This window comes from Chenopodium quinoa, unplaced genomic scaffold (assembly GCF_001683475.1).
Source record: "Chenopodium quinoa cultivar QQ74 unplaced genomic scaffold, ASM168347v1, whole genome shotgun sequence".
In the NCBI taxonomy this organism is placed as follows: Eukaryota; Viridiplantae; Streptophyta; class Magnoliopsida; order Caryophyllales; family Amaranthaceae; genus Chenopodium; species Chenopodium quinoa.
In genome coordinates, this window is record NW_018744718.1 from 3,088,092 (window position 1) to 3,100,143 (window position 12,052).

The following is a 12,052-nucleotide window of genomic DNA, read 5'->3' on the forward strand; positions in this document are numbered from 1 at the left end:
TGTACATATCAATTATATTAATGTACTTTCTAAGCTTTAATAAATGCCACAAGATCTAATAAACCTAAACATTAAGCGGGAGTTAATTGATTTGCTTGTAAAGCTCTAGTTAAATGCTGCCTAAAGCCTATTGTCATTTTTAATGAATTTCCTCCCATTCTGTTATATTTTTATTGACCCAATAATAAGGTAAAAACTAAACAATATCTCTAGTTTAAAAATAACCTTATTTGGATATGAATTTGGTCAACTCGACCAAAATCAAGCCAAACACAAAAAGGAATTGAACCGAAATTGACCGAACCGAAATCAACCTGACCCAAATTCATCCGACCCGAAGTTACCCGGCTAAACCCGTTTTAAACCCGATCCAAATATATCCGAACCGAAAGTGAATCGATCTGAAGTTGACCCGACCCGGACTCGATAGCCCATGACCCGAATTTGACCCAACCCGATTTTGACCCGATCCGACCCTATCCAAGTTAAAAGGATAATTTTGAACCGAACATATCCAACCCGAATAGACCCGACCCGAATAGACCCGACCCAAACTCCATCCGGTTATCCGAATTGACACCTCTATGTAGAAAGGCATATTGTAGGTCGCTTGTTTGAAAATTTACTTGGTTACTACCAGTGGCGGATCCAGGAATCCGAACTAGGGGTAGCACTAGACAATTATAATAAAAAAAAAGTATAACATTGTTGTAACGTATCATAATATATAATCAGCCAAACATGGATATAATGCGTTGTGTAGTCATATAATAATTAACAATCAAATTTAGACATTTATATTGACAAGTTCAATTATATTGTGGATATGGATTATAATATTATAAACTTTCTACCTGTTTATTTTTTATTTTTTTTTTGTCAAATTTACATATGAATTCATAGTGAAAAATTTGGTATAAATTTTTCCTTGTGCACATATGCTAATGTAAAAATTTGACTGAAAATATCTTTAATAATTAATCTTATAATAATTGAATATTAAAGTAATAAATTTGACGATTCCAACAAGTACCCACATGAATATATTTATTGTTATGTATAAATCACAAATATTAGCTAAAGTGAATTAGATAAATTGTACAAAAAGTCAAAACGTTTCATTTATTTAAACACAGTTGGAGTATGATTTTTTATATTTATTTCAGTGTAAATTTTCATACGATTATAAATAAGATTTAATAATGGCCAAATAAATGCAATAAATATTATGTAATGAAATTGAGAAGAATGTTATAAAATATAACAGAGAGAGTATTTTATATTAACATGACTGTTTATAAAAAGTGTGAAAATGAAAAAAAAAAAATTTTAAAAAAATTGATGTTATGGGGTCTCGAACCCTGAACTTCTTAAGCAAAGATTGTTCACCCATCCAACTCCCTAAGACCCTAACCACTGAAGCAATGCTGGAGTCATTTGATAATATTACAAATTATAATATATATACAGATATAAGGGACGCTTTTCCATTTTTTTTTGGTGGGGGTAGCACGTGCCCCCCCGGGCGTCAATGTGGATCCGCCACTGGTTACTACGGAGTATTTGAACTTGTTAATGATTCGTTTGGCATTACTGTGAAACACAAAAATAATATAAAAGTCAAACTATTTTAATTTAAAAAAAAAAAAAAAAAAACAAAAGAGAGAGGAAGTATAAAATTTGTGCTCATATTGCTTAAAAAAAAAGTGTGCTCATAAAATGGCTCAAAGTCTTGACACGGTACTGCTCCCAAGAGTCCCAACCCAAAATTGATGGAAGCCATCAAACTTGAATAAACCCAATCTAAACTGGAAATGACCAGACTTCGTGAGTCACTTTAAAATTATAACCTAAACTCTTCTGTAAGACAACTAACCAACCAATTGGCGATTTGGTGCAGTGATAATTAGACCTATACTTGATATGGAGTACTCAGGTTCAATCACAAGTAACAATAATTGAAAGGGAATTAGTACTTAACCACCTTGAAACGAACCCTAAATCGGAATAGAATTTGTTATATGCACCATACAACCAATGAAGGCCCTGCTCACTTCGGTTTGAGTTTAGTTCAGTTCTAAATCAAAATCCCTAATTCAAGGTTAATTTTTGTTCTAAATATAGTAAAATAAAAATCATTTATCAAAATTAGTACGAGTACAAAATAAACATGGATGTACCGAACACTCGGGTATTTGTAAAAGTATCTCAAATCAGAATAAGCCTAACGGGTGAAACACCAAAATGGTTGCACGCCTTGAAGTCGCAACATCCTGAAACTTCCAATGATTGTCAATGTTCTTCCATGGCGGCAGAGACGACTGACCTCATTAAATTCCACTTTGAAATTTCACATCGTAAATTGCATTCATTTGCTGAATAAATACCACAACTCCCCAATTAATCCTCCTCCAAATTCAGAGGAGCAATGGCACCCAAATTAATGAATGCTATTCAGTATTTTGGCTATGGTGGTGGAGTTGCTGCATTAAAGGTTTTTTCTCCCCTTTTTTTTTGGGTTTCTTATAGTAATTAATCTTGCAATTCCCTTTATTTCAATGATTTTGCACTTGGGTTTTTATAATACTTTATTAATCTCTGATTTTCTATCTGAGTTTTTAATTGGGTATGTAAGGAGATAAATTGAAGTTGGAATAAAGATGCTAATTTATGATTTTTAGGATTAGAGAATTATCAAACTACTATTTCATTTATGTGCTGTATTAATTGAGAGATGATGGAAAAACTTGTAAAACATAGAATATTCTTGGTTGAATACTGCAATGAATATATCACTATTATACACGAAGTATATTGTATTTTGAACATATTATCAATTAGCTATATTAAAGATAAGTTTGATGGTTATGTTCTGATCTTAGCATACAACATTTGTTATGTAATTTATGTACTTGTATGCAATTATGCTCGAATATTCAATAAAACAATGGTACAAAGAATTCTTGTTCCTCCTATGAATTGGTCACCCTAGAATAAATGTTGTACAAAACTACAAAGAATAATTTGAAAAGATATGGTTAGGAGTTTTACTGTTTTAGGACTAATGAGTAAAGGATTATTACACTTGTCTGTTCTAATCTCGTTTTAGACCGAAAATTGCTGAGATATGGGGTTGAAATGTGGTGATTAGAGTTCAGAACAATTGCTACTTCTTTGTTGGGTTGAATCCTTATGATGTACTAGTAGGTTTTTAACTTCTTATACCTGCCTTCAGCAAGTCTTCTCATAAAGGTTGTTATCTATGTTTCAGCGTGTTAAGGTTGCTGTTCCTGATCCAAAGGCTGATGAGGTTCTGTTAAAAGTTGAGGCTGCATCTTTAAATGCATTTGATTGGAAGATACAGGAGGGCATACCTCGACCCATATTACCCCGAAAGTTCCCTTATATACCAGGTTTGTCATACTGCATTTTTTCTTAATTTCAGTTCTTCCTTTGAGGTTTAACTTCATGCTGTTAATATTGCATTCTTACTAAGCTGTTAAAATTGTCACCTTCCTGCGCCTCTTGTTTTTTCGTTGAGGGCATTGGCATATTTGTTTTGTTCTTCAACCCCCTTCTTTCCTTTGAGAAAGCTGTAGATTGGGTGGTACTTATTGGTGTCCTCTCTTTGGAGAATGTTATTTACTGACATTTAATGGAGATCTCAAGGTTTAAACCATATAATATAATCTTTTAGTATTGCATAAGTGTCTAAATGTTCAGAGTATAATACCAGATTCAGGATACACTTTTAGTTTTGAATTGCTATATCGTTGTCCTTATCAGTTATCATTATTATTCTCCTGAAATTGCCATGGCCACCCCATTTCTGTAAAATGTTCTCATTGCATGGACTAAACTTTTGCGAAATAATGATTTCTATTAAAGCCAAGATGATAACCTTGCAAGATTCTTCAATTATTGCTGAAGACCACCTCTTTTTTGGGTTCAGGAACTGATGTTGCAGGGGAGGTAGTCCAGGCTGGATCTTCTGTAAAGAAGTTTAAAGTTGGTGACAAGGTCCTGGCCTTGTTTAGCCATGCTGTAAGTTTCTTGCTGAGTTGCTTCTAATATCCTTGTGCTTTTAATTGGAAATATATAGTTTTTTAAACGATGTGGGGAAAACCAAAGTTGTGACTGATTTTTTTTGCGACTGACAGACTGGGGGTGCACTGGCTGAATATGCTGTGGCAAAGGAGAACATAGCAGTTGCTAGACCCCCAGAATTATCAGTACCCGAAGGCGCTGGCCTACCTCTTGCTGCTCTTACTGCTCATCTAGCACTTACCCATGCAGGCATCAAGTTTGATGGAAGTGGTGAAAGGAAAAACATATTGATCACAGCTGCATCAGGGGGTGTGGGTCACTATGCAGTGCACATGGAAAAGCTTGGAAACACACATGTAACGGCAACATGTGGGGCCCGTAACCTAGAGTTTGTCAAGGGATTGGGCGCTGATGCAGTTCTTGACTATAAGACCTCAGAAGGAGCTTCCTTGAAAAGCCCTTCAGGAAAGAAATACGACTATGTGATCCATTGTGCTATGGGCATCCCTTGGGCCACATTTGAGCCTAATTTGAGTGCAACTGGTAAGGTGATAGACTTGACTCCTGGCCTTGGTGCAATGATGACATTTGCTATGCAGAAGCTAACATTCTCTAAGAAGCAATTGGTGCCTCTAATTCTGTCTCCAAAGTTAGAGAACTTTGAATATGTTGTGAATTTGGCAAAGGAAAGGAAGATTAAAACAGTCATAGACTCGAAACATCCCTGGAGTAAGGCTGAAGATGCTTGGAGTAGGATAATGAGTGGACATGCTACGGGAAAGATTATAATAGAGCTTTGAATAGAAAATACGTATAGACAGATATTATTACTGGCTTAAAGATTTCAGAGCTTTAGGTATGTGATACGAAGTACTTCATACTGTCATACTAGTATATAATCCTCTACTTGGGTTTGTGTGGGTGTCCCATTCCCTCAATAACTTCAATTAGGGTTCATGTCGTTTCATAAGTCACCAGCTCTACTTCTTTAAGTCTAAGTTACACATATCATTGTTCTAAGTATATATGTAGCAACTTATCAAACTAATAAATGGTTTCCACCCCCCCCCCCCTCCCCCTAATATTCAACTTATTTCTATCAGTGAACTAAGATTATTTTTTATTGTAAGATTTGTTTATTGTTAGTATCACCTCCAAAACTGTAAATTGTTGAATAGGCTGACAGTTTCAATTTTGTACAAATGTGGCCATCCTGTAAAATATGTATTCAATCCTTGTCAAATGTCAATAATGTTGAATTAGTGATTTTATATTACGAATACAGTAATTTTATAATAATGTGTTCATATTCAACAATTGTATAAAGGAAAGAAACTCTTCAAAAAATAAGCCAAATACCAAAAACTCAGAAAGGCCTTCTCAAACTGTGGTAAGAAGACTGAGACTTGAAAGAGGGAGTATCATCTGACATCTGACGCGCAAATGGCTTCCAAACTTATGAACGCACTTCAATATTCTAGCTATGGTGGTGGAGCTGATGCCTTGAAGGTCCTTTCTTTTCCTGATATTTTTCTTATAAAAAGTTATGTAAATTTTAATTTCCATCTATTTTGATTGATTTTTTTATATAGATAACTAAGTTGTTGATTTTATATACTACTGTAAAATGAATAGATTAGAGAAATTAAGGTAGAATAACTAATGGGGTTTTGTTTTCTTTTTATATATTTTTAGTTGTATAATAATTTGACTGTTTGATGGAATGATGGACTTGAAATTTGATAAGAATTTACAAATTCAATTGCTTTAGGAATTGAAAATTAGAGCAAATTAGGAATATAATTGATTGAAAAGGTTGAAGAATGATGTATATTCCATTAGGTTGTGGCTAGGAGCATCTACTAGTCTATTATAAACCAAAATTTTTGGGCTCAAATGTTGCTAAAATAATACTTCTGATTTACCAACCAATATGATGTTTTTGGACTTGCTAATCCTGCATTGGAAGGATGCCCACCCTCTGGATTGAAGATACAGAATTTGGCAAATGTGAAATCAATTACATGAATAATGCTTTTATTTTTAATTTTGTGTTTTGCTCATCCTTAAGATATCTTTAGATAACTTTGAGATCATTGGAACTAAATTTATTAAATTGTTAAGATAATGCTGAAACACATGTGAATTAGTTCATCTTGTAGATCTAGTAAATTTCGTATATATACTGGTTTTGAAAGTTTTTATTGGTGGGAAATTTCAACCTTCCTTTGCCATTTTATTTGATGTTTCATATGATTTTTGTTGAACTTTACCTTTGCTTATCCAAGTGTACATATCATACTAAATGAGCTGACTTTTGTAATCATTTATTAGTAGTAAAAAAGGAGAGATACTTTCGAACTTTTGTTCATAGTCTCTAATTTTTTGGTATATGCTGTGTGTTTGATTTATAATGCATTTATTGGGTATGTAAAAGTAACTTAAACAACAAACTGGTGAATAATTCTTGAACCAAATTATGTTATCTTGAAGTCTTCTCATTAGTTTTGTTTATGTTGCAGCATGTTGAGATTGCTGTTCCTGATCCAAAGGCTGATGAGGTATTGGTTAAGATTGAGGCAGCAACACTGAATCCGGTTGATTGGAAGATACAAGCAGGTGCTCTACGGCCCTTCTTACCCCGCAAGTTCCCCGCGATACCTGGTATGTCATATACTCATACTAGCAATGTTGCTATAGTTTTATTTTACACTCTTTGCTCGTGGCTTAACTTATTGCAACTAATATTGTATACTCTTCAAGCAGCTTGATCTTCATCCTTTGTGTTATTTCAAATTTGTGAACGTGTGATTTTAGAATGCACTTGGCTTTTCTTGTTGAGCATTATGTTTGGGGTTTGTGGATGACACTGCGCAATGCACCAGATAGGTGGATGGCACTGCACCTATGAACCCCAATATTTTGGGTCCATTTAACACTCATCTCCTTGCAGGAGTTTATTTCCCTCCCCACTCCTGCTGATGCATAACCTTCAAAAAGAAAAGTTCAGTTCTTGGTTTTCAGTTTTCACTTGACATGTACGACAGTACGAGTAGATTTGTTTATCCGCTCTCTGCTCTCTTTCCTATGAGAAGACTGTGGATGGTGGTAATCGGTGGCTGGAGTTAACCCCCTCTGTGGTGAATTGTGTTTGAACTTGGAAATGTCAAATGTTTGGAGTAGATCAATGCTAGTTTCTTTAGGATGCAGATAATGCTGTTGTATTATACCAGTGTGTTAAATCATACATGCTCAAGAGTTGACTCTCTCTATATTGTTTTATTAAGCTTCTATATCGACATTTTAATTCATTACAGGGTGTACATCAAGTTCGGAATTTGTTATAACCATTTTTATTCTTCTGGAAGAGCTGTGGCTGCGACCATTTTCCTTAAAATTTTCTCAATGTGTAGTATAAAAAGCATAAGAAGGCATAGTACAAATGGTAGCTTATTGAATTAATGTTTATGATTTTAGCTGATCAATTCTTTGCATGGAAGGTGATTATATCTTGCATGATCCCTTGTATCTAAAGATCGCCTTTTGTGTTGGTTCAGGAACTGATGTTGCTGGGGAGGTAGTCCAAGTTGGATCTACTGTAAAAAGGTTCAAAACTGGTGACAAGGTCGTGGCCCTTCTTAGCCATGCTGTAAGTTGCTTGCTTCCCCAACCTAATTCTTTCAACCAGAATAGATTTTTTTTTTAACTCTATGAGTGAGGGGCATGCCGTTCCAGCTATTTTGATCATATTGGCCCTATCCCGTCAAACGAATAAGTGAGCTTTCTGTGGGGAAAAATCAAAATTGTGACTGATTAATATTATGACTGACAGACTGGGGGTGGACTGGCTGAATATGCCGTGGCAAAAGAGAACCTGACAGTTACCAGACCACCAGAAGTATCAGCACCTGAAGGTGCAGCCCTGCCTGTTGCTGCCCTTGCAGCTCATGCAGCTCTTACCCAATTTGCAAACATCAAGCTTGATGGAAGTGGTGAAAGAAAGAACATATTGATCACAGCTGCATCCGGGGGTGTGGGCCACTATGCAGTCCAACTGGCCAAGCTTGGAAACACACATGTTACAGCTACTTGTGGAGCTCGCAACCTAGAATTTGTCAAAGGCTTAGGGGCAGATGAGGTTCTCGACTACAAAACCCCAGAAGGGGCGTCTTTGAATAGTCCATCAGGAACCAAATATGACTACGTGATCCATGGTGCAAGCGGAATCCCTTGGTCCACATTTGAACCCAATTTAAGTGCAACAAGTAAGGTGATAGATTTGACTCCCACCCCAAGTGCATTTATGACTTTTGCGTTGAAAAAGCTGACATTCTCTAAGAAGCAGCTGATTCCTCTTCTTGGGAATCCAAAGATAGAGAACTTTGATTATGTGGTGAATTTGGTGAAGGAAGGGATGCTGAAAACAGTCATAGACTCGAAACATCCCTTGACGAAAGCTGAAGAAGCTTGGAGTAGGATAATGAGCGGTCATGCTACAGGAAAGGTTATCATAGAGCCTTGAACAGATTATTTTGATACAGTCATGCAGACACCATAACTTGCTTGACAGTATAATGGTATATTTTCTTATATTGTGTTTGCATATATTGAAGTTACACTTCCTAATGAGATGTTATTAGGTTTTGGGCACATAATATTTCCGTCAACCAATTTCTAGGCTATAAACATGTAACTTGTAATCTTGTAAAATTAATCACTTTTTGTGTGTGTTTAATTTGCGTGGGATGAGAAGCGAGGGGGTGTTATCAAACATAATATACTCTCCAGTAATTGTACTATGACGTATATTTGTAGCAACTTATCAACATGGCATAAGTAAAATTTAATCTTGTAAACTTGTAATATTGCAACTTATCATAATATTTGACCCATTGAATTCAATACAAATTTATTTATATATCTGTTGATTATCAATTTCAAAACTTTGAATCATTGAATAGGCTGACATTTTCAATTTCGTACAAATGTGGGCATCCTGTAAACTATGTATTCAATCCTTGTCAAGTGTCAAAAATGTCATCATAGTGATCAACTGATCATACTTATAGATGATTTTATAACGAAAATATACTCTCAAATAAGCCCATATTGAAGCACAAATGGCTTCCAAACTTATGCATGCTCTTCAATATTCTGGCTATGGAGGTGGAGCTGATGCTTTGAAGGTCCTTTTTTCTTTTCTTATTTTATGAACTGAATGTTATCTAAATTTTTATTTCCATCGAATTTGATTGATGTTTTTGGTTGGTTTTTCTATTCTTGATTAATTTAGTTATTTTCTTATTTTGTATATGTATGTTTTGGGCTGCATGCAAATGAGAATATAGATTTGGGGAATGATAGTATAATAAACACAAAGTTGTGGATTTTATATATAGAATAACAAATTAGAGAATTAAATTATATTCTTTTTTCTTTTTTTTTTTAATACCAATTAAATTTAATTCTTAGTAGTATAATCATAATAATTTGACTAGTTGATTGACTTGAAATTTGAAAAGGAAGTATGAATCCAATAGTTATAGAAATGAATATAACAGCGAATTAGGAAGTTAATTGATTGAAAGGGTTGAAGAATGAGAATTATTCCATAAGGTTATGGTTAGGTGTATCTACTGGTCTGTAACAGAGTATAAACTAAAAATATGCAGTCTAATATAATGTTTTAGATATAATATGAAGATTAGAATCTAATAGTCTCTACTACAGTCAATTTGTTAAGGGTGATCAGTAACACGTCGTAGGAAGTTGAGTTTTAAACTTGTTAACCCCGCCTTTGGCTGGATGAACACAGAGTATATTTTTTTTTAATGTCGATGCAGTTCAAAGATTGAGAGTTTGGAAGTTATGAAATGAAATCTGTTTGATGATTTATGCTTGCACTTTCATTTAGGTCTTCTCATTAGGTTGAGGTCTTCTCAACAGGTGAATGATTCATGAACCAAAATGTTATTTTGAGGTCTTCTGATTAGATTTGTCTGAGTTGCAGCATGTTGAGGCTGTTGTTCCTGGTCCAAAGGCTGATGAGGTATTGGTTAAGATTGAGGCAGCAACGCTGAATCCAATTGATTTGAAGATACAGAATGGTATTCTTCGGCCCTTCTTACCACGCAAGTTCCCCACAATACCTGGTATGTCATACTCTCATACTGGCGATGCTGCTGTGGTTTATTTACTCTGTTTACACGAGCAGCTTACTCGTCATCTTCTATGTTTTGTCAAACTTGTAATCATGTGAATTTAGATTGTATTTAGCTCTTCCTTTTGGGAATGACCGAATGAGGTTGAGGGATGGGTGGAAGGCACTTAGTTCAACTCTCATATATTGCATGAGTTTACCCCCCTCCCCCACTCCTGCTGATGTATTCACTTCATAAAGAAAAGTGCAGTTTTTGGTCTTCACTTATGTACGTCAAGTTTGACAGAAGACAGAGATTTGCTACGTACTATCATTATTATTCTTCTAGTAGTGTCGTAGCTGCAACCATTTTCCTTTAATTAATCTCAATGTGTAGTGTAAAAGCATAGTAAATTAGTGATATTTACTCTAGCTGGCTATTCTTTGCATGGACGACAATGATTATGTCTTGTATGATCCCTCTTCAGCTTAAGACCGTTTTTCATGTTGGTTCAGGAACTGATGTTGCTGGGGAGGTAGTTCAGATCGGGTCTGCTGTAAAAAGGTTCAAAACTGGTGACAAGGTCGTGGCCTTTCTTAGCTACGCTGTAAGCTTCTTGCTTTCCCATTCTCATTCTTAGCTATCTCAGTCACCTGCTATTTTGACTGAGGCCTATCTCATAAAACAATTAAATCAGCTTTCTGTGGGTGTGATTGATTTATATTACAACTGATAGACTGGGGGTGCACTGGCTGAATACGCCGTGGCAAAGGAGAATCTGACAGTTACCAGACCACCAGAAGTATCAGCACTTGAAGTTGCAGCCCTACCTGTTGCTGCCCTTGCTGCTCACCAAGCTCTTACCCAATTTGCAAACATCAAGCTTGATGGAAGTGGTGAAAGAAAGAACATATTGATCACAGCTGCATCCGGGGGAGTGGGCCACTAAGCAGTCCAACTGGCCAAGCTTGGAAACACACATGTCACAGCTACATGTGGAGCTCGCAACCTAGAATTTGTCAAAGGCTTAGGGGCCGATGAGGTTCTTGACTACAAAACCCCAGAAGGGGTGTCCTTGAACAGTCCTTCAGGGACAAAATATGACTACGTGATCCATGGTGCAAGCGGAATTCCTTGGTCCACCTTTGAACCCAATTTAAGTGCAACAAGTATGGTGATAGATTTGACTCCAACCTCAAGTGCAATGATGACTTTTGCTTTGAAGAAGCTGACATTCTCTAAGAAGCAGCTGGTTCCTCTGCTTGGGAATCCAAAGACAGAGAACTTTGATTATGTGGTGAATTTGGTGAAGGAAGGGAAGCTAAAAACAGTCATAGACTCGAAACATCCCTTGACGAAAGCTGAAGAAGCTTGGAGTAGGATAATGAGCGGTCATGCTACAGGAAAGGTTATCATAGAGCCTTGAACAGATTACATTGATGCAGTCATGCAGACACCATAACTTGCTTGACAGTATAATGGTATATTTGCTTTTATTGTGTTAGTATATATTAATTATTAAAGTGTCACATCCTAATGAGAAGTTATTAGGGTTTGGGCATAGAATATAATCGTCAACCAATTCATTGGTTATAATACTTATAAACATGTAAATTGTAATCTTGTAAAATTAAACACTTTTTGTGTGTTTAATTTGTGGGTGATGAGAGGAAGGGGGTGTAAATGTGTAATTAAACATAATCCACTCTCTGGCCTCTCCTAGTATTTGGTTAAGGTCTCGTTTGTGTTTCTTGTTAACCTTATCAATATCAGTAATATTATAGGCAAAACTAGCTAAAATTGTGTTGTCAAAATAAGACCCAATGCGTTCTAAGGCTGAAATCATTTCGGACCCAAATTTCAAA

At 35.6% G+C, this 12,052-nt stretch overlaps 3 protein-coding genes across 5 annotated transcripts; all 3 read left to right on the forward strand.

The window, feature by feature from the left end:
• Positions 1 to 2,200: 2,200 nt before the first annotated feature.
• On the forward strand, positions 2,201 to 5,490 carry LOC110703414 (quinone-oxidoreductase homolog, chloroplastic-like). 2 transcript variants are annotated; one of them, XR_002507673.1, is made up of 5 exons: positions 2,201 to 2,494; positions 3,272 to 3,413; positions 3,953 to 4,044; positions 4,161 to 4,903; positions 5,375 to 5,490. XR_002507673.1 is itself a non-coding variant. In XM_021881220.1 (4 exons), the coding sequence occupies exons 1-4, from the start codon at positions 2,429 to 2,431 to the stop codon at positions 4,845 to 4,847; spliced, it is 987 nt and encodes a 328-aa protein (XP_021736912.1). In that variant the 5' UTR covers positions 2,201 to 2,428; the 3' UTR covers positions 4,848 to 4,904. The 2 variants fall into 2 exon arrangements, 1 of the variants encoding a protein (XP_021736912.1); XM_021881220.1 differs by lacking the exon at positions 5,375 to 5,490 and having other exon boundaries at positions 4,161 to 4,904.
• On the forward strand, positions 5,430 to 10,139 carry LOC110703413 (quinone-oxidoreductase homolog, chloroplastic-like). Of its 2 annotated transcripts, XR_002507672.1 has the most exons (5): positions 5,430 to 5,556; positions 6,570 to 6,711; positions 7,605 to 7,696; positions 7,880 to 8,624; positions 10,058 to 10,139. XR_002507672.1 is itself a non-coding variant. In XM_021881219.1 (4 exons), exons 1-4 carry the CDS (start codon positions 5,491 to 5,493, stop codon positions 8,567 to 8,569), a joined length of 990 nt encoding a protein of 329 aa, XP_021736911.1. In that variant the 5' UTR covers positions 5,430 to 5,490; the 3' UTR covers positions 8,570 to 8,903. The 2 variants fall into 2 exon arrangements, 1 of the variants encoding a protein (XP_021736911.1); XM_021881219.1 differs by lacking the exon at positions 10,058 to 10,139 and having other exon boundaries at positions 7,880 to 8,903.
• LOC110703415 (quinone-oxidoreductase homolog, chloroplastic-like) lies at positions 8,984 to 11,997 on the forward strand. Its single transcript, XM_021881221.1, has 4 exons — positions 8,984 to 9,233; positions 10,058 to 10,199; positions 10,703 to 10,794; positions 10,924 to 11,997. Exons 1-4 carry the CDS (start codon positions 9,168 to 9,170, stop codon positions 11,134 to 11,136), a joined length of 513 nt encoding a protein of 170 aa, XP_021736913.1. The 5' UTR covers positions 8,984 to 9,167; the 3' UTR covers positions 11,137 to 11,997.
• The last annotated feature ends 55 nt before the right edge of the window (positions 11,998 to 12,052 follow it).

Bases quoted from the DNA above. Each gene is read 5' to 3' on its own strand.
- LOC110703415 (XM_021881221.1), top strand. From the start codon at position 9,168: ATGGCTTCCAAACTTATGCATGCTCTTCAATATTCTGGCTATGGAGGT. The intron at 10,200-10,702 runs GTATGTCATACT...ATGTTGGTTCAG, and splicing joins CAAGTTCCCCACAATACCTG to GAACTGATGTTGCTGGGGAG. The intron at 10,795-10,923 runs GTAAGCTTCTTG...TACAACTGATAG, and splicing joins TGGCCTTTCTTAGCTACGCT to ACTGGGGGTGCACTGGCTGA.
- LOC110703413 (XM_021881219.1), top strand. From the start codon at position 5,491: ATGGCTTCCAAACTTATGAACGCACTTCAATATTCTAGCTATGGTGGT. The intron at 5,557-6,569 runs GTCCTTTCTTTT...TTTATGTTGCAG, and splicing joins GTGGAGCTGATGCCTTGAAG to CATGTTGAGATTGCTGTTCC. The intron at 6,712-7,604 runs GTATGTCATATA...GTGTTGGTTCAG, and splicing joins CAAGTTCCCCGCGATACCTG to GAACTGATGTTGCTGGGGAG.
- LOC110703414 (XM_021881220.1), top strand. From the start codon at position 2,429: ATGGCACCCAAATTAATGAATGCTATTCAGTATTTTGGCTATGGTGGT. The intron at 3,414-3,952 runs GTTTGTCATACT...TTTTGGGTTCAG, and splicing joins AAAGTTCCCTTATATACCAG to GAACTGATGTTGCAGGGGAG. The intron at 4,045-4,160 runs GTAAGTTTCTTG...TGCGACTGACAG, and splicing joins TGGCCTTGTTTAGCCATGCT to ACTGGGGGTGCACTGGCTGA.